The sequence below is a fragment of the Bos grunniens genome, chromosome 12, assembly GCF_055505025.1.
Source record: "Bos grunniens cultivar Pamir isolate PY7600 chromosome 12, Bosgru_T2T1.0, whole genome shotgun sequence".
In the NCBI taxonomy this organism is placed as follows: Eukaryota; Metazoa; Chordata; class Mammalia; order Artiodactyla; family Bovidae; genus Bos; species Bos grunniens.
The window spans coordinates 12,198,973-12,222,191 of record NC_141176.1 but is presented as its reverse complement, the minus strand read 5'-3'; the positions used below and the strand labels follow the sequence as shown (position 1 = coordinate 12,222,191).

At 39.1% G+C, this 23,219-nt stretch overlaps 1 protein-coding gene across 3 annotated transcripts in view; it reads left to right on the top strand.

Annotated features, from left to right (window-relative positions):
* The window catches only part of VWA8 (von Willebrand factor A domain containing 8), a 390,356-nt gene that overhangs the window by 151,362 nt on the left and 215,775 nt on the right, over positions 1-23,219 (top strand). For all 3 annotated transcript variants that reach the window (XR_015137814.1, XM_086328813.1, XM_086328812.1), the window contains one exon: positions 8,716-8,792. Coding sequence is in view for 2 of the 3 variants with exons in the window: in XM_086328813.1 (XP_086184939.1) it covers positions 8,716-8,792 (77 nt within the window). In the remaining variant the exon portion in view is untranslated. The remainder of the gene's footprint in view (positions 1-8,715; positions 8,793-23,219) is intronic.

Sequence of the window (23,219 nt, the reverse complement as noted above, 5' to 3'; positions counted from 1 at the left end):
TTCCTAAAGCAGGGACCTCTCACTGTGTTACTGGATTAAAAACTACTAGAATAAGATCGTGTTTGGAGATCAGCTTGTCTAGGCCCTCTTTATTCAAATGAATGAAGATGGTGGTAGAAACCTCTACCTGAGACAGATTAAGGAGGATTGATTGTCTGAGTCTCCCAACTACTTGTATAATAAGTATATTTTCAGGCATTTTAGACAAAGAATTAAAAGTTTCAACATTTGATGAAAACTTTATGGTTATTTTAAAAAAGCAATTTATTTCTCCTAATGCTACTGAAATACTAGCTTTTTAGTTGTTATGTTTGACTGCAATTGGTATTTGTTGATGACATTCATACAATTAGTGTTTCTAAGGAAAATTAGGACCCTATGAAAAAAAGCTTTAAATTTGATACAAATGGAGCCAACTCTATGAAAGTTATTGAAGAATTAGGAGGAACTGGAGGGAAGGCCAAAAGTTAAGATGCTTCAGAGAGCAAGTGGCAAGCTGAACACTAGCCAGGCAAGCAAACACTCACTTGGAGACCATCTTAAAAATTACTGCAGAAGAAAGAAAAATTGACTTCCTCACCTTCTCCCTTCTGGACCTTGCACACAGGGAGTTCCTGGACACATGTTTTAGGCTGTTTTATAATCTTTGAGTAACTGATTTATGACTCCACAACATTAGAATAATAAACTTGCATATAAAGCAATTCAGGGAGACTACCTCCTGACATTCTGTTCTGCAATATAGTGAAGCAGAGAACAGCCCCCTCTTTTAAGTCAGAGTGAATTTGCCTTTAAAATCCCATTGTTTGCAGGATCCTAACTGCTTAGAACTTAAGTTTGTGTGCTTGCATGCTCAGATATGATAGACAGAGTGCCTGAAGAACTATGGATAAAGGTTCGTGACATTGTACAGGAGGCAGGGATCAAGACCATCCCCAAGAAAAAGAAATGCAAAACAGCAAAATGGTTGTCTGAGAAGTCCTTACAAATAGCTGAGAAAAGAAGAGAACTGAAAGGCAAAGGAGAAAAGGAAAGACATACCCATCTGAATTCAGAGTTCCAAAGAATAACAAGGAGAGATAAGAAAGCCTTCCTCAGTGATCAATGCAAAGAAATAGAGGAAAACAATAGAATGGAAAAGACTATAGAGCTCTTCAAAAAAAATTAGAAATACCAAGGGAATTTAATGCAAAGTTGGGCTCAATAAAGGACAAAAATGGTATGAACCTAACAGAAGCAGAAGATATTAAGAAGAGTTGATAAGAATACACAGAAGAACTAAACAAAAAAGATCTTCATGACCCAGATAGCCACGATCATGTGATCACTCATCTGGAGCCAGACGTCCTGAAGTGTGAAGTCAAGTGGGCCTTAGGAAGCATCCCTATGAACAAAGCTAGTGGAGGCGGTGGAATTCCAACTGAGCTATTTCAAATCCTAAAAGATGATGCTGTGAAAAGTGCTGCACTCAATATGCCAGCGAATCTGGAAAACTCAGCAATGGCCACAGGACTAGAGAAGGTCAGTTTTCATTCTAATCCCTAGGAAAAGCAATGCCAAAGAATGTTCACATACTTGCACTCATCTAACGTGCTAGCAAAGTAATACTCAAAATTCTCCAAGCCAGGCTTCAACAGTACATGAACCGTGAACATCCAGATGTTCAAGCTGGATTTAGAAAAGGCAGAGGAACCAGAGATCAAATTGCCAACATCCGTTGCAGCATAGAAAAAGCAACAGTGTTCCAGAAAAACATCTATTTCTGCTTTATTGACTACGCCAAAGCCTTTGACTGTGTGGATCACAATAAACTGTGAAAAATTCCTCAAGAGATGGGAATACCAGACCACCTGACCTGCCTCCTGAGATATCTGTATGCACATCAAGAAGCAACAGCTAGAACCAGACATGGACCAACAGACTGGTTCCAAATTGGGAAAGGAGTACGTCAAGGCTGTATGTTGTCACCCTACTTATTTAACTTTTATGCAGAGTACATCATGCAAAATTCTGGGCTGGATGAAGCACAAGATGGAACCAAGATTGCCAGGAGAAATATCAATAACCTCAGATATGCAGATAACACCACCCTTATGGCAGAAAGTGAAGAGGAACTAAAGAGCCTCTTGATGAAAGTGAAAGAGGAGAGTGAAAAACCTGGCTTGAGACTCAGCATTCAAAAAATGAAGATCATGGCATCTGGTCCCATCACTTCATGGCAAATAGATGGGGAAAAAATGAAAACAGTGATAGACTTTGTTTTTGGGGGCTCCAAAATCACTGTAGATGGGGACTGCAGCCATGAAATTAAAAGATGCTTGCTTGCTTCTTGGAAGAAAAGCTATGACCAACCTAGACAGCATATTGAAAAGCAGAGACATTACTTTGCTGACAAAGATCCATCTAGTCAAAGCTATGATTTTTCCAGTAGTCATGTTTGGATGTGAGAGTTGGACCATAAGGAAAGCTGAGTGCCAAAGAATTGATGCTTTTGAACTGTGGTGTTGGAGAAGACTCTTGTGAGTCCCTTGGACTGCAAGGAGATCAAACCAATCAATCCTAAAGAAAATCAGTCCTAAATATTCATTGGAAGGACTGATGCTGAAGCTGAAGCTCCAGTGCTTTGGCCACCTGATGAGAAGAACTCACTCATTTGAAAACACCCTGATGCTGAGAAAGGTTGAAGGCAGGTGGAGAAGTGGATGACAGAGGATGAGATGGTTGGATGGCATCAGTGACTTGATGGACATGAGTCTGAGCAAGATCCGGGAAGGTTGGTGATGGACAGGGAAGCCTGGTGTGCTGCAGTCCATGGGGTCGCAAAGAGTTGGACACAACTGAGCATCAGAGTTGTGTCCAACTCTTTGCGACCCCATGGACTGTAGCCCACCAGGCTCCTCTGTCCATTGGATTTCCCAGGCAAGAATACTGCAGTGGGTAGTCGTCCCCTTCTCCCAGGGATCTTCCCGACACAAGAATTGAACCCATGTCTCCTTTGTCTCCTGCATTGCAGGTGATTCTTTAGCACTGAGCCACTGGGGAAGCTCTGAACTTAAGTTTGCTTTTCTCCAAGACAGAAGAGTTACCTCCCACTGACATGGCTGGCGTGAGGGTGTGGGTGGTAAAGCACTAGAAGGGCTGGTAGGCATGTAGCAGAAGACTCGAAAAACGTCAGGTTCCTCCTCTTTGTTGTCCCAAAGGGAGCAGAATGTTGCTGGAAGAGGTTTCTCCCTCCTTCAGCAAGAGCAAACTATACGACTCCCATTTCCTTTTCTTCTGTTCTTTCCTCAAATTTTATTTTAAATATTTATTTTATTTTAAAATATTTAATAAATTAAAGTATGTTTTCCTCCTGTCTTTAGGAGCTTAACAGAATCATTCCTCCTCCTAACCCTGTAGTCAAAGAGCCATCCAACTCCCAGCTCTGTAAAGGTCCTTCTTTCTAGTACCTGTCACAAAGAATATGATGAGACAAAAGAGTAATGATAAGAGAAAGCATCATCCTTTTGAGACAGTTTGTAGTTTTTTTATCATCTCTCATTCCACAGAAAATTTTAAATGAAAATTTTCATTCCCTTTTGTTGTTGTTGTTGTTCTTGTTCGTTGCTCAGTCGTGTCTGACTCTTGGGACCCCACAGACTGTGGCCTACCAGGCTCCTTCTTCAGTGGGATTTCCTAGGCAAAAATCCTCAAAACAGATTGCCATTTTCCCCTCCAGGGGATCTTCCCGACTAAATATTATCTTCCAGAAGAGTCAAGTGTGATGTAAAAGCTATTTGCGCCAATTTTTATTAAAGGATACACATTGTGTATATCGGATAATGATTAGTAAGTAAAGATAAGTATCCACAGGAACAAAATGAAAATGGCAGCAGATTTATTTTGACAATTGCACTTTGGGTAGTTTTTTTTGTTTTCTAAACTTCTCATTGAGAAAAATGAGTCCGTGTGGCTTTTGTAATGGAAAAATAAGATACTATTTATGTATTTATTCAATTAAAGTAATCCTCAGGATTTTTTTGTTGTAGGCGAAAACTGTGGTTGGAAAGAACAGATCGCTGTAACTGTCTCATTTTGTTCAGGATATTTACAGAAATTCCTTCCTGGGTTATGCTTTTAGCATTTCCTCGAACGAATTATTGGAGCTTTTAAAATGAAGCCAGAAATGACCTGATGAGATCTCTGTTTAAGAAAAATAACTAAACAAATGGTGGACTGGCCAGTTGTAAATCTAGAGGCAGGAGGCCCACGAGGACCCTTTCTAGGAGTCTGAGCACAATGATGGGCTGCCCTGGAGCAGTGACAGTGAGTCAGAGAGGCAGGAGCAGATGTGTGAAGCAGGCAGGGCAGAGTCAGTCTTTCCAAAGTTAAACTGCCTTTTTTTAATACTAGACTTCCCTCCCTACCCAGCAAAGGCACCTCAACTCCCAGTTTCATGTGTCTTTAAGTAGCATCATGTTCCACCTTGTTGCCCAAGACAGAAAGGTTTATTTCTCTCACCTCACATCCAGTTCATCCTCAGATCTTGTTAGTCCTTTCCCCTAACTATCTCTTAAGTACATTCATATCTCTCAGCTCCTGACTTGAAGCCACCACCATCTCTGGTCTGAGTTTGTTAAAAAGTTTCCAAATTGCTTTCCTTTGCTTTCAGTCTTGTTCTCTGTCCTGGCATTTCACCAGAATGATTTTCCTAAAGTGAAAATCTGATCCTGTTACCCCTCTACTTCAGCGGCCTTTTGGTGCTGTTGGGAAACAATCCAAACTCTCACCTGGCTTCCAGGACTGCCCGAGCTAGACCCTGCCTCCTGCTCTAGGCTTGTTCCTTATTATTCCCTTCCTCACTCCTGCTCCTTGGCTTCATCTGGACCTGTCCAGTGCTCCAGCTCTCTAGTGCCCGAAGTCTTTACACATACTGTTCTCTCTGCCTGGAACACTCCTGTTTCTCCTCCTTCCCATAACCTCTTTAATTCCTTGATATTTCAACTGAAATATCACTGTGCATAGTGGGACTTCCTGAGCCTTTGGTTAAATCTTCAAGACCTTTGGATGTTCCATAGCAGAACACATCACATGTACATCTACAGTAAGTTCTCTGCATACAAATGAGTTCTGTTCTGAGAGGGCTCATTCATAAGTCCAATTTGTTTATAAGTACAACAAAGCTAAGGCCTTCCCTGGTGGCTCAGGTAAAGAATCTGCCTGCAATGCAGGAGCTGCAGGAGACACAGGTTCTATCCCTGGGTTGGGAAGGTCCCCTGGAGGAGGGAATGGTAACCCACTCTAGTATTCTTGCCTAGAGAATCCCATGGACAGAGGAACCTAGAGGGCTACAGTCCACAGGGTCACAGAGAGTCGGACACAATGGAAGGGATTTAGCATGCACACACAGCAAAGTTAGCCTTGGTACCCAACTATCACAATCAGCTGTATACTGCTGCTTTTATACTTTTGGGCTTGACATAAAGATACTGTACTTTTTACAGTAAAGTACACAACATCACAACCACGTACAGAGGATGCATGCATGTGGCAGTGTACACCAGACATCTGGACTCGTTTATGTCAGTGGACATGCAAACACATTTGCATCTGTGAGTGTTCACAACTTGAAAGTTTATATGTAGGAGGCTTACTGTATTTTGTTTGTTTCATTGTCTGTTTCCTACTGGGTTGTAAGCTACGAATGTTGTCAGGGGTTGTAGTTATGTATCATTGTATCCCCACTCAGCTAGTACAATACCTAGAACATTAGGTGCTAAAAAGGTTGATAAATTAGACAAAGGCGATATGGAAGGAAGGAAGGGAGGGAGGAAAGAGAGAAGTGGAGGAGAAAGGAGTGTAAGGAAATAAAAGGAAGAAAAGAGAAGGAGGGAGGGAAAAAGGAAGGAGAGGAGGGAGGGAGAAAGGAAGGAAGGAAAAGTTTTGCAAATTGAAACTACAGAGATTCTAGTGACGTTTTGAATGGAGCAGGGAAAAAATACAGTAGTCAAAAACATTCTGAGACTCCTTCATTGACCAACTACTGGGTATGAGGCCATACTGTTAAGAGTGGGTTAAAAAGAAAGCAGAGTTGGTTTTGGTGGAAGCATAATGAGTTTAGTATGAACGTCTGGTACAGAAGCTCAGTTGACAATTTGAAACAGGAGATCTCATCTCAGCTGGGGCTTGGGAGAGACATGTGAGCTACATGAGACGATTGAAGTGAAGGGAGTAGGTGAGATTCCCAGAGAGAGTATATGGAGCCAGGAGACAGATGAGGCTGGAGTTCGGAAGGCTCTGAAATGTGTTAAAAGTAACACAGCCCCCAAAAGTGACTAGCCCCAAATGGAGTCCCTTACACTAAACTCTCATCACAAAACCCAGATTTACCTTGATTATAGTTTCAGCCTCTCCCAGAAATGGACTCTTAAACCCGTAAATGAGGATCAACTGGTCAGCACTGATGAGGTCACTGGCCCAAGAGACCCCTGAGGAAAGTGACCTTGTCACAACCTGCTTCTGCTGCTGCTGCTGCTAAGTCGCTTCAGTCGTGTCCGACTCTGTGCGACCCCATAGACGGCAGCCCACCAGGCTCCCCTGTCCCTGGGATTCTCCAGGCAAGAATACTGGAGTGGGTTGCCATTTCCTCCTCCAATGCATGAAAGTGAAAAGTGAAAGTGAAGTCGCTCAGTCGTGTCCGACTCTTAGGGACCCCATGAACTGCAGCCTACCGGGCTCCTCCGTCCATGGGATTTTCCAGGCAGAGTACTTGAATAAGGTCAATAAGATTTGTAAAGTTTGCTCAGTTGAATTTTCTTTTTAACACATTGAAAGAAGACATAGCAAAGGAGCCTCTTAGTGGCAGCCAGGGACTTCACATTGCATCCTACATTTATAGGGCTTGTAATGGCAACCCACTCCAGTATTCTTGCCTGGGAAATCCCATGGACAGAGGAGCCTGGCGGGCTACAGTCCTTGGGGTCACAAAGAGTCAGTCACGACTGAGCGACCAATACAACACAACCACAACAAGCTCCTGAGATTGCTCAGGAGGAATTTGAACGAGCAAGGGGGAATCTGATCTTGGAAGCGGGGAGGGAGCATGAGCTCCCCACAGTGGTTTTTCATGGCTTGTTCTTTTAAGAAACCCTTTGTGTTTCTGACAGTACAGTGCATTTATGATATTTGTTTTTCTCTAGGTTTCTTGAATTGCACAGAGCTGATATAATTAACACCCATTTTGTTTGTCTGAACTTATTTATTTAAAATGTTGTGTGTATTGCAACATGCCATTTAAAGCCTGTATAGCTTTGTACCATATATTTGACTGTGGACAGTGTAAGAAATCAATAAAGGTACTTTTATTGCTACAACATATGTTACAAAACGCAGCTTTTAAAACCACTTCTACTCTTCCCACCCAACCCACTTTTTAGAAGTTTTACATCCCATTAATAGAGTAGTCCACCTCTAAGTGAGAACTTTGAAATGGAGCAATAGCATGGGAGTGGATTCCATTTTTAACAGCTTGTCCTCTATGAAAGGACAGCAACCTTGGTGTCAGTATATTCTGAGAAAATGCGGGCATTTCTAAGAAGAGAAGATACAGTTGAGGCTTATTAATAAACCCTGATTATAATTTCAGGTTTCCAAGATCTTAAAAAACTCGAAAGTAGGATAAAAGGAGAAGAAATTAGTGTTTAATTAACGCAAAAGAAGTACAGTGTTGTATTTATCTTTATATAACTAAAAACCACAATTCCAAAGAGTGGATTAGAAAAGTCTTTGTTTTTACTTTTACTTGATTTCCTTTGCTGCCATTCTTTAAATCTGAAATAGATAATATTCTGGCTGTAATATTTACACCTCAGTGTAAAATTAAAGAGCAGAAAATAAAAAACAATTTGCAGAAGGCTAAAAATAATTTTGAATTTCCTTTTAAATAAGAGGAACTTAGAGCTAGTGTATTTAGAAGTCAATTAAAAAAAAACTATGTCATAAAAGATGTGCTGTATATGTTTACTACTTTGGTTTGCATTAACAATAAACTTCACTGCAGATGGTGACTGCAGCCATGAAATTAAAAGACACTTACTCCTTGGAAGGAAAGTTATGATCAACCTGGATAGCATATTCAAAAGCAGAGACATTACTTTGCCAACAAAGGTCCATCTAGTCAAGGCTATGGTTTTTCCTGTGGTCATGTATGGATGTGAAAGTTGGACTGTGAAGAAAGCTGAGCGCCGAAGAAAATTGATGCTTTTGAACTGTGGTGTTGGAGAAGACTCTTGAGAGTCCCTTGGACTGCAAGGATATCCAACCATTCCATTCTGAAGGAGATCAGCCCTGGGTGTTCTTTGGAAGGAATGATGCTAAAGCTGAAACTCCAGCACTTTGGCCACCTCATGCGAAGAGTTGACTCATTGGAAAAGACTCTGATGCTGGGAGGGATTAGGGGCAGGAGGAGAAGGGGACGACAGAGGATGAGATGGCTGGATGGCATCACCGACTCGATGGATGTGAGTTTGAGTGAACTCCAGGAGATGGTGATGGACAGGGAGGCCTGGTGTGCTGCAGTTTATGGGGTCGCAAAGAGTCGGACATGACTGAGCGACTGAACTGAACTGAACTGAACTGAGCAATAAACTAGGACAGATTATCAGTAGGAGATGATTCTGGTTTGTTTTACCTCCAGACAAGTTTCTTTTTTGTCTAATGCTTTCTGTGTAATTACAGGGTGTAGGAAAAAACAAGATTGTTGATAGATTCCTTCACCTGCTCAACAGACCCCGAGAGTATATCCAGCTGCACAGGTAAGAGGGTGAAACCCACAGCCTCTTAAGATCTGCTCTAATCATTTATTTTGCTCCTAGTACAATTTAAAAATACTTTCTTAAGGCCCATTTTTAATATACCAGTTTATTTCTTTTCCTTCTGCCCTTATCTCTCGTCTCTTTAAAAGGTAATAAAACCATGCAAAATTTATTTTTAAAGTGACTAATGCTTTATAAATATGAATTAATAGATATTTTGTGGACAAAGTGATGAACATTGCATTCAGGGAGTAGTTTTCATTAACATAAAGACTCTTAAATTAGAAGAAAAGAATGTAGAGACTAAGCTCACTCTCTAACAGGAAAGTAACATAGCTCACAAGGAGAAACAGTAAACTGTGTGAATCTCAGGTGTGAGATAAGGAACTCAAAAATATGAAGAAGTCAATTATTACTCTTGCCTCTTGGAAAACACTTTATGGATTATTTAGTTTTGTGTGGTTTGCTGGTCCAGGGATAGCTTTTAATCAGATAGATTTTCTCAACATGGATTGTTTTTAGCTTTATCAATGAACTTGTTCTTAATCTTTCTAAAATAAAAAATACGCCGCAGATCCACCAAAGGAGAGAGAAAAAAATTCAGGAGTATGCCAAGTAATAAACAAATTAAAACTAGATTGAATTGTTATTGTTTTAATCCCAGGACATTAACAAAAATATTGTGTAGTGGAAATAATCCTGGATTGAGTTACAAGAATTGATTTTTGTTTTGAGTCCTTTTACTAGATAATGATGTGTTTTTGAGAGAAAAGTGTAGGAGGAAAGAAGGTAAAGTTAGTGGACCAAAGACGAAAGAGAAGAGTTCCAGAGTAAAGCTGAGTGATTGTCAAAAACTCCCTCTTGGCATTTACCCCTCTGGTTGTGATGAAGTTACTGGTACCAGATTGGTCCTACCTCAGTGCGTGTGTGCCTGCCAAGTCACTTCAGTTGGGTCTGAGTCTTTGTGACTCCATGGACTGTAGCCCAACAGGCTCCTCTGTCCGTAGGACTGTGCAGGCAACAATAATGGAGTGGATGGCCATGCCCTCCTCCAGGGGATCTTCCTGAATCAGGGTCAAACCTGAGTCTCTTATGTCTCCTTCACTGGCAGGCAGATTCTTTACCAGTAGGGCCACGTGACTCACAGACACTGGTGAAGGAACAGCCAGTAGAGACCGGTGAGCTGAGCAATTACCAGAGCTCCCACATGGCTAAGAGCCTTCCTTAAACTTACTCCTGGGATTCAAAGATATATCCTGTGAAATCCATGCTTTAGAAGTAGGATAAATCTGTCCCTAGAGTAAAAGCTATTCTATGCCTCCCTTAATAAGTTTAAAAATAACTCTTGAAAAAAAAAAAACAAGGATGTTTGTTATTTAACACTATTTTGTAAGTTTTCCTCATACAAAATGATTTTAAAAATGAAAGGGTTAGATGTTGGGGGGAAAATGTGTTGGAAACAATTAAGCTGATTCAGAAGTAAATTAGCTGCTTAGCTGAACAAACTTACCATTGAATGAAAGAAGACTACAGAATCCAAACATTTATCAACAGAGCATTTACAGTATCAAGCATTTGATAGACTATTATTAGACATACAAATAAGCAGGAAAATTGGTTAATAGAAATAGACCCCAAAATGACAGATGATTGAGTTAGCAGACAAGGACTGTAAAACAGTTGCTTTAAATATGTTCCAGCATGTAAAGAGGGAATCAACATAATGAGGGAATACTTAGGAATTCTCAGTATAGAAATAGCAACCTTAAAAATGCAGTCTCAGTTCAGTTCAGTCGCTCAGTCCTGTCCAACATTTTGCGACCCCGTGAATCGCAGCATGCCAGGCCTCCCTGTCCATCACCAACTCCCGGAGTTCACCAACTCCCGGAGTTCACTCAAACTCATGTCCATCGAGTTGGTGATGCCATCCAGCCATCTCATCCTCTGTCGTCCCCTTCTCCTCCTGCCCCGAATCCCTTCCGGCATCAGGGTCTTTTCCAGTGAGTCAGCTCTTCGCATGAGGTGGCCAAAGTATTGGAGTTTCAGCTTCAGCATCAGTCCTTCCAATGAACACCCAGGACTGATCTCCTTTAGGATGGACTGGTTGGATCTCCTTGCAATCCAAGGGACTCTCAAGAGTCTTCTCCAACACCACACACATATGGGCAATTAAAATCTCAAAAAAAGAAAAGACGGGGGACAAAGACCAGGGCAGAATATTATTTGAAGATGTACTGATGGAAAAATTCCCAAATTTTGTGAAAAGCTTTAAGTCACCAATCCAGGAAGCTCAATGAACCTCAAGCAAGATAAGCAAGAAACCATAGCAAAGTATGTTGTAATCAAATTGTTTAAAATTGAAAGAGGAAATCTTTAAAACTGGCAGCAAAAATAAATAAATAAGGCATATTACATATGGGGGGAAATCATAAAAATGACCACTGACTTCTCATGAGTAACTACAATTCAGTGAAATGGTTGTTTTTCAACAGCCAAAAGAAGAATAAAAAGTTAATAGACATTAGTATATCTGGCAAAACATTTGTTAGAAATATAGACATTTTAGATGAATAAAAACAGAGTATTTTTTTACCAGCAAACCTGTATAATATAAGAGAATTACAGTTCAGTATTCTCTGTGAGTGTAGATAGAAAAATTCTTAACAAATATTAACAAATGAAACTCAACAATATGTAAAAAGGATAATGCATCATAACCAAATGGGTTTTAATCCCAGGAATGTAAGGTTGGTTTAACATTTGAAATCAAATAATGTAAACCACTCTATTTACAGCATAAAGGAAAAGCCATATAATCATTTCAGTCATTGCCCCTACCCCCCTGAAAAAAAGCCAACAAACAAACAAAATTTGGTAAAATGCAATGTTCATTCATGATAAAATGTTACAGCAAATTACAAATAGCTGGAAACTTCCTCAACCTGTTAAGAGGCATCAATGAAAAACCTATAACTAACTTGTATTTACTGGTTAAAAAAAAAACAAACAACTAAATACTTTCCACCCAAGATTGGGGAAAAGGCAAGAATATTCATTGTTCATCATTGTGCTAGAGGTCTTTGCCAGTGCAGTAGGGCAAGAAAAAATAATAAAGGGCACATATGATTAAGTAGAAGAATTTAAATTGTCTTTATTTAGAGACAGCATGATTATGTACATAGAAAATTATAAGAAATCAAAAAAACTATCACAACTAGTAAGTAACTTAAGCAAGGTCACAGGATACAGTCTACAAATAATAAATGCTGGAGAGGGTGTGGAGAAAAGGGAACCCTCCTACACTGTTGGTGGGAATGCAAACTAGTACAGCCACTATGGAGAACAGTGTGGAGATTCCTTAAAAAACTGGAAATAGAACTGCCTTATGATCCAGCAACCCCACTGCTAGGCATACACACTGAGGAAACCAGAAGGGAAAGAGACACGTGTACCCCAATGTTCATCGCAGCACTGTTTATAATAGCCAAGACATGGAAGCAACCTAGATGTCCATCAGCAGATGAATGGATAAGAAAGCTGTGGTACATATACACAATGGAGTATTACTCAGCCATTAAAAAGAATACATTTGAATCAGTTCTAATGAGGTGGATGAAACTGGAGCCTATTATACAGAGTGAAGTAAGCCAGAAGGAAAAACATAAATACAGTATACTAACGCATATATATGGAATTTAGAAAGATGGTAACAATAACCCGGTGTACGAGACAGCAAAAGAGACACTGATGTATAGAACAGTCTTATGGACTCTGTGGGAGAGGGAGAGGGTGGGAAGATTTGGGAGAATGGCAATGAAACATGTAAAATATCATGTAGGAAACGAGTTGCCAGTCCAGGTTCGATGCATGATGCTGGATGCTTGGGGCTGGTGCACTGGGACGGCCCAGAGGGATGGTATGGGGAGGGAGGAGGGAGGAGGGTTCGGGATGGGGAACACATGTATACCTGTGGCGGATTCATTTTGATATTTGGCAAAACTAATACAATTATGTAAAGTTTAAAAATAAAATAAAATTGGAAGAATAAAAAAAAAAAAAAAAGATCAATCTTCAGAATCAGTTGTATTTTTATATAAAAGCAATGGACAATGGGGAAATTAAAGTATTTAAATACTTACTATAAGGCACAAAACATTTAGGAATAAATTTAACAAAATTTGAGCAAATTTTAATTTAATAATTTTAACTGGGATGACTAGGTAGGTCCTCAATTCCTAAGCTTTTATACCTCACTTAACGTAGCTTCGGAAAACTTTTTACCTACTTTTGTATGTTTTCATAGTTCTTCTTTGTATGAATTATGCCTTATATTCTTTTTTTTTAATTTACTATGTCAAGGTGACAAGACGAGGTGTTTTCCAGATATAGAAAGAAATAAGAAACATAGTCCTATTTTAAGGAGCTGTAATACTGTTCTTATTTGTAGTTATTTCAATCTTTTATGTTGCACTGAATCTAAAAAATTAGCTCCTTGTTTCCCCCACCTTTAAGCCTTTTCACCAGTTTTTTCTTCCTACATGGACCAAGTTTGGGGAAAATAATGAAAGAATCAAAATGTTGAACTAGTTTGCTAGTTTTTGTCTAAATAACTTTCATTTGTAACATATCATAGTTCTACTTTTTGAGCCACAGGACACAAAGCAAGACTGGTATTTTACATTTTAAGGATGATACAGTGAGCATTGCAGTTATTCATTCTTAGGAGAATTTGTGCTGTTTTATCTGTTTCATTTTGGTTGTATTGTGTTTAGTCCAGGCTGTTTAGTGGTGCCCTTAAAAATATGCCCAGAAATACAGAAGTCACTTATGTGAGATTCCTTTTGAATGGTGGGGCAGTTTTTAAATTTCTGTATATTGGACATTAAAATATTTTTAAAGAAAGATATGTTAGGCTGAGCTAGCTCAATTAATTCTGATGGTGGATTATGAAGTTTACTTAATACAATAAGCAAAAAAGGATGCAAAGAAACATAAGATACTTAGTAATTATTCCTGAGTCTGTGTCACCATCACATTCATTGTAAATAGGCCTTTTGCTTATAATTCATTGTCTTAAATAGTTGTAAGACGTTTTAATAGATCTTATTTTTCTAGGAATTATTCCTTGTCATCTAGTTATTGGCATAAACTTGTTTATAATGTTGCTTTATGATATTTTGATGTCCTTCGGCCCAGTAATGATATCATTTTTACTCCTGGTGTTGGTTATTTACCTTCTCTCTGTTTTTCACGGTCACTTTTGCCAGGGAGTTATCAGGGTTTCTGTTTAAGCAGCCAGGGTTTGGCACTGTCGAGACTCTCTTTTGTGTGTTTTTTTTTTGTGTGTGTGTGTGTGTTTCTTTTCTATTTCAATAACGTCTGATTTTATTATACCTTCCTTTTGTCTCCTTTGGATTTAATTTGCTGCTTATTTTTAAACTTTTTTATATGAGTGATTAAATAATTGATGTTTAACCTTTATATATGTGTTTGAAACTGTCTATATTGGAGTCTCTTTTTGAGTCTCAGTTTTCTCATCTCTGTTGAATAGAAGAGGGCAGGGTCATCTTTCAGATCTGTATTCTAGTATCTTTAAATAGGAAAGAAGAAGACAGTATTCACGATGCTGTAGAAAGTTTAGAAGATTAGAGATAAGGTCGTCCCCCATTATTTTTAGTAGATTGATTTTAGGACCCCATGTGTGCTAAAACCCACAGATGCTCACTCAAGTCTCTTGTATAAAATGGTGCAGTATTTGTGTATAACTTGTGCACATCCTGCATATACTTTAAATCATCTTTAGATTACTTGTAATACCTAATACAGTGTAAGTGAGTGAAGTCGCTCAGTTGTGTCCAACTCTTTGTGACCCCATGAACTGTAGCCCACGAGGCTCCTCCATCCATGGGATTTTCCAGGCAAGAATACTGGAGTGGGTTGCTATTTCCTTCTCCAGGGGATGTTCCCAACCCAGGGATTGAACCCCTGTCTCCCGCTCTGCAGGCAGACTCTTTACCATCTGAGCCACCAGGGAAGCCAATACAATGTAAATGCTATGTAAATTGTAAATACAGTATAAATGCAGTGTGAATAGTTGCCACATGACAAATTCACGTTTTGCTTTTTGGAACTTCTGGAATTTTTTGTTGTCCCAGATATTTTCAGTTTGAGGTTGATTGATGCAGAAACTGTGAATACAGAGGGCTGACTGTACCATGCTTTACTTTCTGCCTAGAATGTCTCTGATACTTTCATTGAGAAATAACAAATAATAGTGAAGAATTGCATGTTGATTATATCCCATGGTATTTCTGATTTTGGCTACATAAATATATGGATACATTGTCTATGAAGAAAAAGTCTAAATTCAAAATGTAGTAAAAATTTCAGATAGATTTTTATTATTTTTGCTATAGCCCTCATTGCTATATCATTGATTGATGATAGTATTACAAATATAATATCCACTTCAATAGGCACTGGGATACCTCTGTTTGTCAGTATTTGATATTTAATTTATTATGTAAAGTTGGAAGTAAAAAATCTCCATTTCTGTTTAAAATATATGTTTTGAAAGACTTTTCACTGTGAAAAGTTTTTTCTTTATTATGTACAACTTAATGGCTATATTTACCATACAACTTAATCTGATGAAATTGTCGTTAGAGAAACATATGTTTTAAAAAACCTAAAAATAGCAGTTGAAAAAAATGTTTGGAACTTCTCTGATCTATGAGTAACTTACTTAAGGTCATTAACTCTGTTTATTTTAGGTTCCTTTTAATGGATTTGTGATATTACCATCTAAATAATCAGTCACACTCAATTTAGTTTATGGATGTCATTCCAACAAAATTAGTTATGAGTCATTAAAAACATGATCTTGATAAGTAAAACCATCACCAAACTTGCATGAATAAAACTTATTACCAGTATACTTTTGAGGATGGCCATCTTATGTTTTAAGATCAGATCTCATAAAATGAGCAAGCTAGGCAATTCATATTTTTTGTTAAAATCAAGATTGCCCTAAGAGTATGATTTAGATAACTTTAAAGATTACTGCGTGTAATGACTTTTATGGTACATATTTCAGAGGAGACTACATGACTCACATTTGTGAAGTGCATTTATTTACTTCTTTTTTCACAATGTTATGATAATTTGACATTAAATTAACTTCATATGGCAATTTCTGTAGCTATATTTCCTCCTTGGATAAAAGTACACTTTTGTATTAAAATTAAAATCAGAATTACCTTAATTTTGAAATATGTTACCAGATTTTTTTTTTTTTTAATCTGCTACCCTTCATATATGGAGATGATGGCACAGGTCCAATCATTAGCATGACCTAAGTACTTGTTTATTTTTCTAATATTGGTGTCCATTGTAACTATAGAGTGCTCAGGTCCACCAGGGAAGTCCCAGTTTTCTCTTCTGTGAGATTTTCCCAGTGTATGCTCAGCTTATTCCAGACTTGACTATTCTCTGTCCTACTGACCAGTTTTGAACTTGTATCTGTGCCGGTCTTTATTCTTCCCTCTAAAACGCACTCTATTTCTCCTAGAATCCTTCAAGATTTGGTCCACTGATAGTTCTACATGGAACTTTTCTGATTTGTCATTCTGGGTGTAACTTTTCCCTCCTCTGAAACTCCATAGGACTGAATTTGTACCATTGAGGTAGAAAGAACATGGGTTTTAAATATAAAATTATGTCTTTACCATTAACTTTTTGTGGTCTTGAACTCCTTGAGTCCTTATTTGCTTGCCTACTAAATTAAAATAATACCCTTCAAGATGGTTGTGAAAATTAAGGCAGTATGAAAAGGACAAACCATAATATCTGTACACTTTAGGCACCTAAATACTTAGGCTAACTCATAAATAATAGTTTCTTGCCATGTACCCCACTTTCTCTCACTCCAAATGGCATTGTAGTTAATTTCTGTATCTTATTTCCATCTCCTCCTTTCTGCCAGTCATGTCTCCCTAGCTAAATAGGGAATTTTTTAAAGGCAGGAGTCTGGTTTATTTATTATTTATTAATTCATTTCACCTGATTTTTATTTATTAGATTCCTGTTGTTTCCCAGGGGCTGTTAGGGCACTGATGATGTACAGACGTTCTTAGTATCTGTAGGGGATCGGTTCCAGGACTCCCTTGGACACCCAAATCCAGGGATGCTCAGGTACCTTATATGTGGCATAGTATTTGCAAATAGCCTACACATATCCTCCCATATACTTGAAACCATCTCTGCTGCTGCTGCTGCTGCTGCTAAGTTGCTTCAGTCGTGTCCGACTCTGTGTGACCCCATAGATGGCAGCCCACCAGGCTCCAATTACTTATAATACCTAATGCAGTGTAAATGCTCTATAAGTAGTTAAAAATGCAATATAAATGCTATATATATACAGTGGGTAGATCACAGCAAATTCAAGTTTTTGCTTTCTGGAATTTTGAGTTTCTTTTCCCAAATGTTTTCAATCCACAGTCAGTTGAGTCCTCAAATGTAGAACCTATGGGTGTGGAGGGCTGACTGTATAGATGATGCTATTGATATTGACTAGATGTCCTTGCTTGCCCGTCAGTGGGCGACAGTACAGCAGCATTTAAGATACAGTGTTGTATACAAGCCAAGAAAGAAACATACATAGGTTCTGTGGGACCCTAGAAGAGAGGTACCCAATCCTCTGAGTATATGTGTGTGATTTGGTGGAAGGGGTCTGGAGAAGGTGACATTCAAACTGAGTCTTCAGGGATAAGTAGTAGTCTTCTAAGTGCAGAACACTGAACAAGTCATTATGGTTGGTGGCATATGCCATATATATATGGCACATATTGAAAACAAGCTGTCTAAAAATAGGAAGTGAGAGGCAGCTTAGGTAGCGTGGCACGTATGTGTGTAGAGAGCTGATGCCAAGAGGAAGACATGGGACTTTGTGGGGACTTCATGGGCCTTGCTGAGGTCGGATTTTATCCTGAATGCAATGTGATGGAGTTAAAGCAAGAAAGGTCATTAGGACCACAGTGTGTGAGTAGATCAGAGATAGATGAGATTTAATCACAGAGAACACGAGGGGGTGATTGCAGTCATGCAGATCAAATTGTTGAGGTCAAACAAACATACTGGCAATGACCTACTGAAACAGGTTTAACTGGCTAATTTTTGATTGATAACTGTATGGAGGCTGAGGGGATAAAATAAAAATGGGCAAGAGAGGACTACTGCATCACATTGGAGATGGTTGTTGTTAAAACTCTTGTTTTTCCCCTTTCATATTTTTGTATACTTTTTCTTCATGAAATCAAATGAGATAAAGTGAATTGTAAAACTGTAACATCAACCTTCTCCACAACGAATATCCTGGAGTGAATGATGACATGCTTTAAAAAGCAGAGCATAATTCAGCGTATCAGGCTTTCCTCAGTCTGAAGAAAACTGAATGTGACAGTATAAATTTTAAAATTCACAAAGTCCCAGAGGGAAAGTAGATATATCAGGAGGAAATAGAAAAACAAAAAGCTTTTTTGAAGTCTTATGGAAAAAATTATGATTGAGCCATCAAGACCTTCTTAGCACTAATAAGAAGACTGGAGAACTGGAAGCATGTCTGATGTCAAAGGTTCTAGGATAGTCCTTCTGTCTCATCTTCCCCATTACTAACTGGAAAAGGCTATTTTAGACCCATTTTTATCAGCAGTTAATAGTTTTCCCACTAAGAATGTCTTCTACTGCCCCCCACTTTTTTACAGAATGATGCCAGTACCTCTAATTTTTCCATGCAGATCTTTAGATCTGTAATAATTTTTAACTCCAAATCCATCTAAATTCCTATATTATGTTTGCTTTTTCATTAAAAAAAAAACACGTACATATTAGCTACTCTGTTCTACACGGTTTTCGAATTGTAACTCATTTTTGCTCACAACTGGCTGAGATCAGCACCATTACCGCCTCTTTGTTGCAGATTCGAACAGAAGCACAGAGGTGAAACACTTGTCTGAGGTCACACAGCTGGCTTCATGTAATCTGGCTTCAGCCTTATGCTCTGGCCACTACTGTGCTGCTTCTTGACTTTGTCTCGCTGATCAAACATTACTTTAGTGGTGGTAGCACATCAGTAGATACCTCACCAAAGTACTAGCCATGTGTTTAGACTGTTGGCCAAGCAGTCCTTACATGTTTTTACTTCATTATACATATAATAGCTTGATTTTTTAAGATTCTAACTTCACGTTCCTAATCCTTGCCCAGCCTGATCCCAAAGTCTTTCCAGTTATTCCATATTTGCCCACTTTTTTCCCCAATAGTAATATCCTTATCAATTTAATTTTCTGTTTTCTTCACTGTTCTCCAGACTATTAAACTTACTTTATCTCTTAACACATCTTCCCTGAGGGGTTGTTGCTCAGTTTTTAATGGTGATTCATGTCCATTGAGTCTGTGATACCATCCAAGCATCTCATCCTGTCAGTCCCTTCTCCTCTTGCCCTTAATCTTTCCCAGGATCAGGGTTTGTTTGCTTTAGGATTGATGATCCCTGAGAGGTATCATCAGTAAACTTAACAGCTGTTTTCTCTCCTGTCACCCAGGTAATTCATAAAAACAAACTAGATCAGTGCCTGTGATCTTTCACATGATGCTCCTCCCAGGCAGACTGCTTCAGTTCTCTGGGTGCATCCACCAAACAGCTGTTACAATAGGTTATAGAAACGGGTGAATCAGAGCTGCAGACCAGCCCTCAGCTGTAGATCCTAGCAAGCAGCCTGCTCTAGACTGTCTTAGAAGAAAAGACTGGGAACAAGCAGGAGTTTTATTTCCTAAATCACAAGCTGAATAAGTTTGAGAACCACTGATGCAGTGTGTATTTTTTCTTAGTTTTGTTAAATCCCTTGCCACTAGAGAATAGCTACATTCTTTTCAAGTGTTGTGTACTTTTTTTTAGTCTGAGAAAAACTTCAAAAATCAAAAAATGTAAATACAAATATATAGCACGTAACATAGCCAAACTTGTTGCTCATATTTAACAACTATGAATATTTCTCCAATTTGACTCTACTCTTCTTTTTGCAGAAAGAAAATACTAATAATAGCTAAAGCCACCTTTAACAACCATGCCAATCTCATCTCCCCTCCTTCAAGTCAATCACTGTTGTCAGTTTAGTTTATAACCTTCCAGTCCTTTGTATGTGTGTGTGTGCGTTTTTAACTTATAAAGCAAATTCATATTAAGCTGAGGTATTAGTCGCTCAGTCGTGTCTGACTCTTTGTGACCCCATGGACTGTAGCCCACCAGGCTCCTCTGTCGATGGAATTTTCCAGGCCAGAGTACTGGAGTGAGTAGACATTCCCTTCTTCAGGGGATCTTCCCTATCCATGGATCGAACCCAGATCTTTTGTATTGTAGTCATATTCTTTACTGTCTGAGTCCCTCCGTTGTAAAAATCAGTGATGCTCTGCTAGGGGGAGTGATTTTTTAAAACTTGTAGTCCTTACTTGTAATAAAAATAAACAATATTACAATTGTTTCAATATCAGATTATCTTAACATGCTTAACATCATGTCCCAGCCGCTTTCACCCGTTCCCTCTGTCTGGACCTCTCCAGTCAGCCTTGCCTGCAGGTTTCTCCCAGCAGCATCCTTAGGTAAGCCAACAGAGTAAAGAAGTATCTTGGGCGGTGCCATATACTTGCCAACCGTCTCTTAATTCGTTAAGATCTAAAATGTTGTTTTTGTTGAGCTTTATAAAGTGCCGGCCCTTGTAAGTGAGCCAGATACTGTTGTAGCCAGACTCTTCAGATGATGCCAGCAGTGACAAGGTGAGCAGAAGGAGAGGGGGTGAGGTGCTTAAATAAGCAAGTAGATTTGTGTCCTAATGGGATCGCTCAGCTCACAACTCCGTTAACTATTTCTCTTCAGGGAGATGTATCTGTAATGTTTTGTGCAAGAAGAGATAAGAGCATTGCTGGAAAATCTAAGAATTATTTCTTTATTTCCATTGACTTTATTGATTTATGCATCCAGATAGTCAACAAATACCGATTTCAGGTACTCTAGAAGAAGAGCCAGTGATGAAAGTGTTTGTGTAAGTAATTTTAGAGGCAGAGCTTTTAAGTGAAACTTTTGGGGAAGTAAAGGAGTCAGGATAAAAAGGCTGGGGAGAAGAGGTGGGTTTAGATAAAGTCTCATCTCAGCCTCTTTATAGGGAGCTCTGGAGCATGAATGCAACTACTTGGTTATCCCACCTGGAAGCAGAGGGCCAGCCTTTTTTGCCCCCATATCTGTGAGGCATTAGTTAAAGGCAGCCCTTTAGGAGAAGCATGAAGGAGAACCTCTAGCTACCCAGGCAGTTCTGGACAAAGAACTCCCCATTGGTGGCAAACAGTTCTTTGGACAAGGGTGCAGCTGTGAGCTTTTAGAAGTCAATGCTGCGGTAGCTGTGGGATGAGTGCCTTTGGTGGCAAAGGAGATCTGGGTAGGACACTACCAGCATCTACTACCAGAGACCTTTATTGAGGTCATATTGAGGTCATATTCTACGGCTTGAGAAATACAGTAATGAACAAGTCAAAGTCATTGTTTTCATGAAGCTTTCCTTCTAGTGGTAAAGAGAAGATATGCAATAAACAAATAATTCAATAAACTGAAAAATACCGATACTTGTGTTTGTTGTTCAGTTGCTAAGTCGTGTCCAACTCTGCAACCCCATGAACTGCAGCACCCTTTCCTTCACTGTCTCCCACAGTTTGCTCAGATTTGTGTCCATCGAGACAATGATGCCATCCAACCATCTCATCCTCTGTCACCCCCTTCTCCACTTGCCCTCAATCTTTCCCAGCATCAGGGTCTTTTCCAGTGAGTCAGCTGTTTGCATCAGTGGCCAAAGTATTGGAGCTTCAGCTTCAACATCAGTCCTTCCAAAGCATATTCAGGGCTGATTTCCTTTATGATTGACTGGTTTGATCTCCTTGCTCCAGATGATATACAAATGTCTATAGGGTAATGTGATAATTAGTAAATGGATAAGTTTGGAAGCAATAACTATCTTTTGTGTTGAAATTTATAGCAAGACATTATAACAGTTTAGCAGCTTTGTCTCTTGGAGATTTAGTGGTTGAACTGACCTACTCTATGATGGATCCATAAGTGATTACTAATTATAGTAACTCGGGGCTTCTGAGAACTTGGACTAATGATAGTGTGGAATAGGACTCCAGCCAATAGCAGAAGATACCAGACCTAGCTTGAATCTGACCCAGGGGGAAGTAGCACCAGTGGGAAGGTTGGTGTGATAGTCAGGTAATTGAGGGGACAGAGGCAGAAATAGATGAGACTTAGGAGATTTATAACCTCTCTGAGCAAGATCAGTAAGTTGCGCGTCTCCTTTCCTGTTTAGAATAGGAAATCAGGAACTGAGCAGGGCTGAGCCTGTAGCTTAGTGAAACTGAATAAAGCGAGGATAGCACTAGGAACTCTGCAATCTACTAACAAAGTGTCTTTGCTGTTACACACATCACATCCTGAACGTGATTTTCTTTTTACCAACTGTCAGTGGTAATGGTATAAGCTGTATATAATTGAATACCATTTTCCACCAAGGACTTAAATTCTGCTGCATCACTTGAACACTTTTACTAGTAGGTATTTACTGGTTTCTGTTGGCAACTGATGAGATGACAGTGGTGCTACATACTCAGCAGTGCTCATCTGTTTTAAGATACAGTTTTTAGCAATGCATGGAGTCAAAAAGTATAAGCTATTTATTATAAAATGGGGCTAAAATAAAACAGAAGCCTCAAATTTTTAAAAGAAAACATGAGTTTGGGTTACCTCTGTGAGCCCAAATTTCATCATAGGATTGTTGGAGGGATTAAGTGACAAATGTCCCATGTGTCTAGGGCAGTGCTTGGTATGAGGTAGGGACTCAGTTAAAATGAAATCTCTTCTCTGTAAATCTGTATTGTCTTCTATCCATAAATCTTCTGCCGCTTCCTCTCTTCTTAGCTTTGGATTTGCATTTTTCTTCCTAAAATATCCACATTGGTATCTCTGGAGCATTCTAATCCAAATTGTCCATCTCCTCATACCAAGTTTTCCTTTACAAATATCCTCCAGCCCCTTTTCTATATCCTAGTCATAGTGGGTGTCAATAAAGCAGTGTTGACTGTATGACTGATACAGCAAAGAATGGATGTTTCCTCTCTCAGCTTATGGAGTCCTGTATCCAGTCACTTGATCTGTAATCGGTGTACCTTTTACCTTTCCCTGTCCTTTATCTTGACAGACAGTTATTACAAAATCACGTCTACATTTTCCCAGGTCTCCCAAATATTTTCCTTCCTCACAGTCACTGCCATACCTGGACTATTGCAATAGCTTCTTCTAGAATTATGACCTGTCCTTTCAGTTCGATCCTC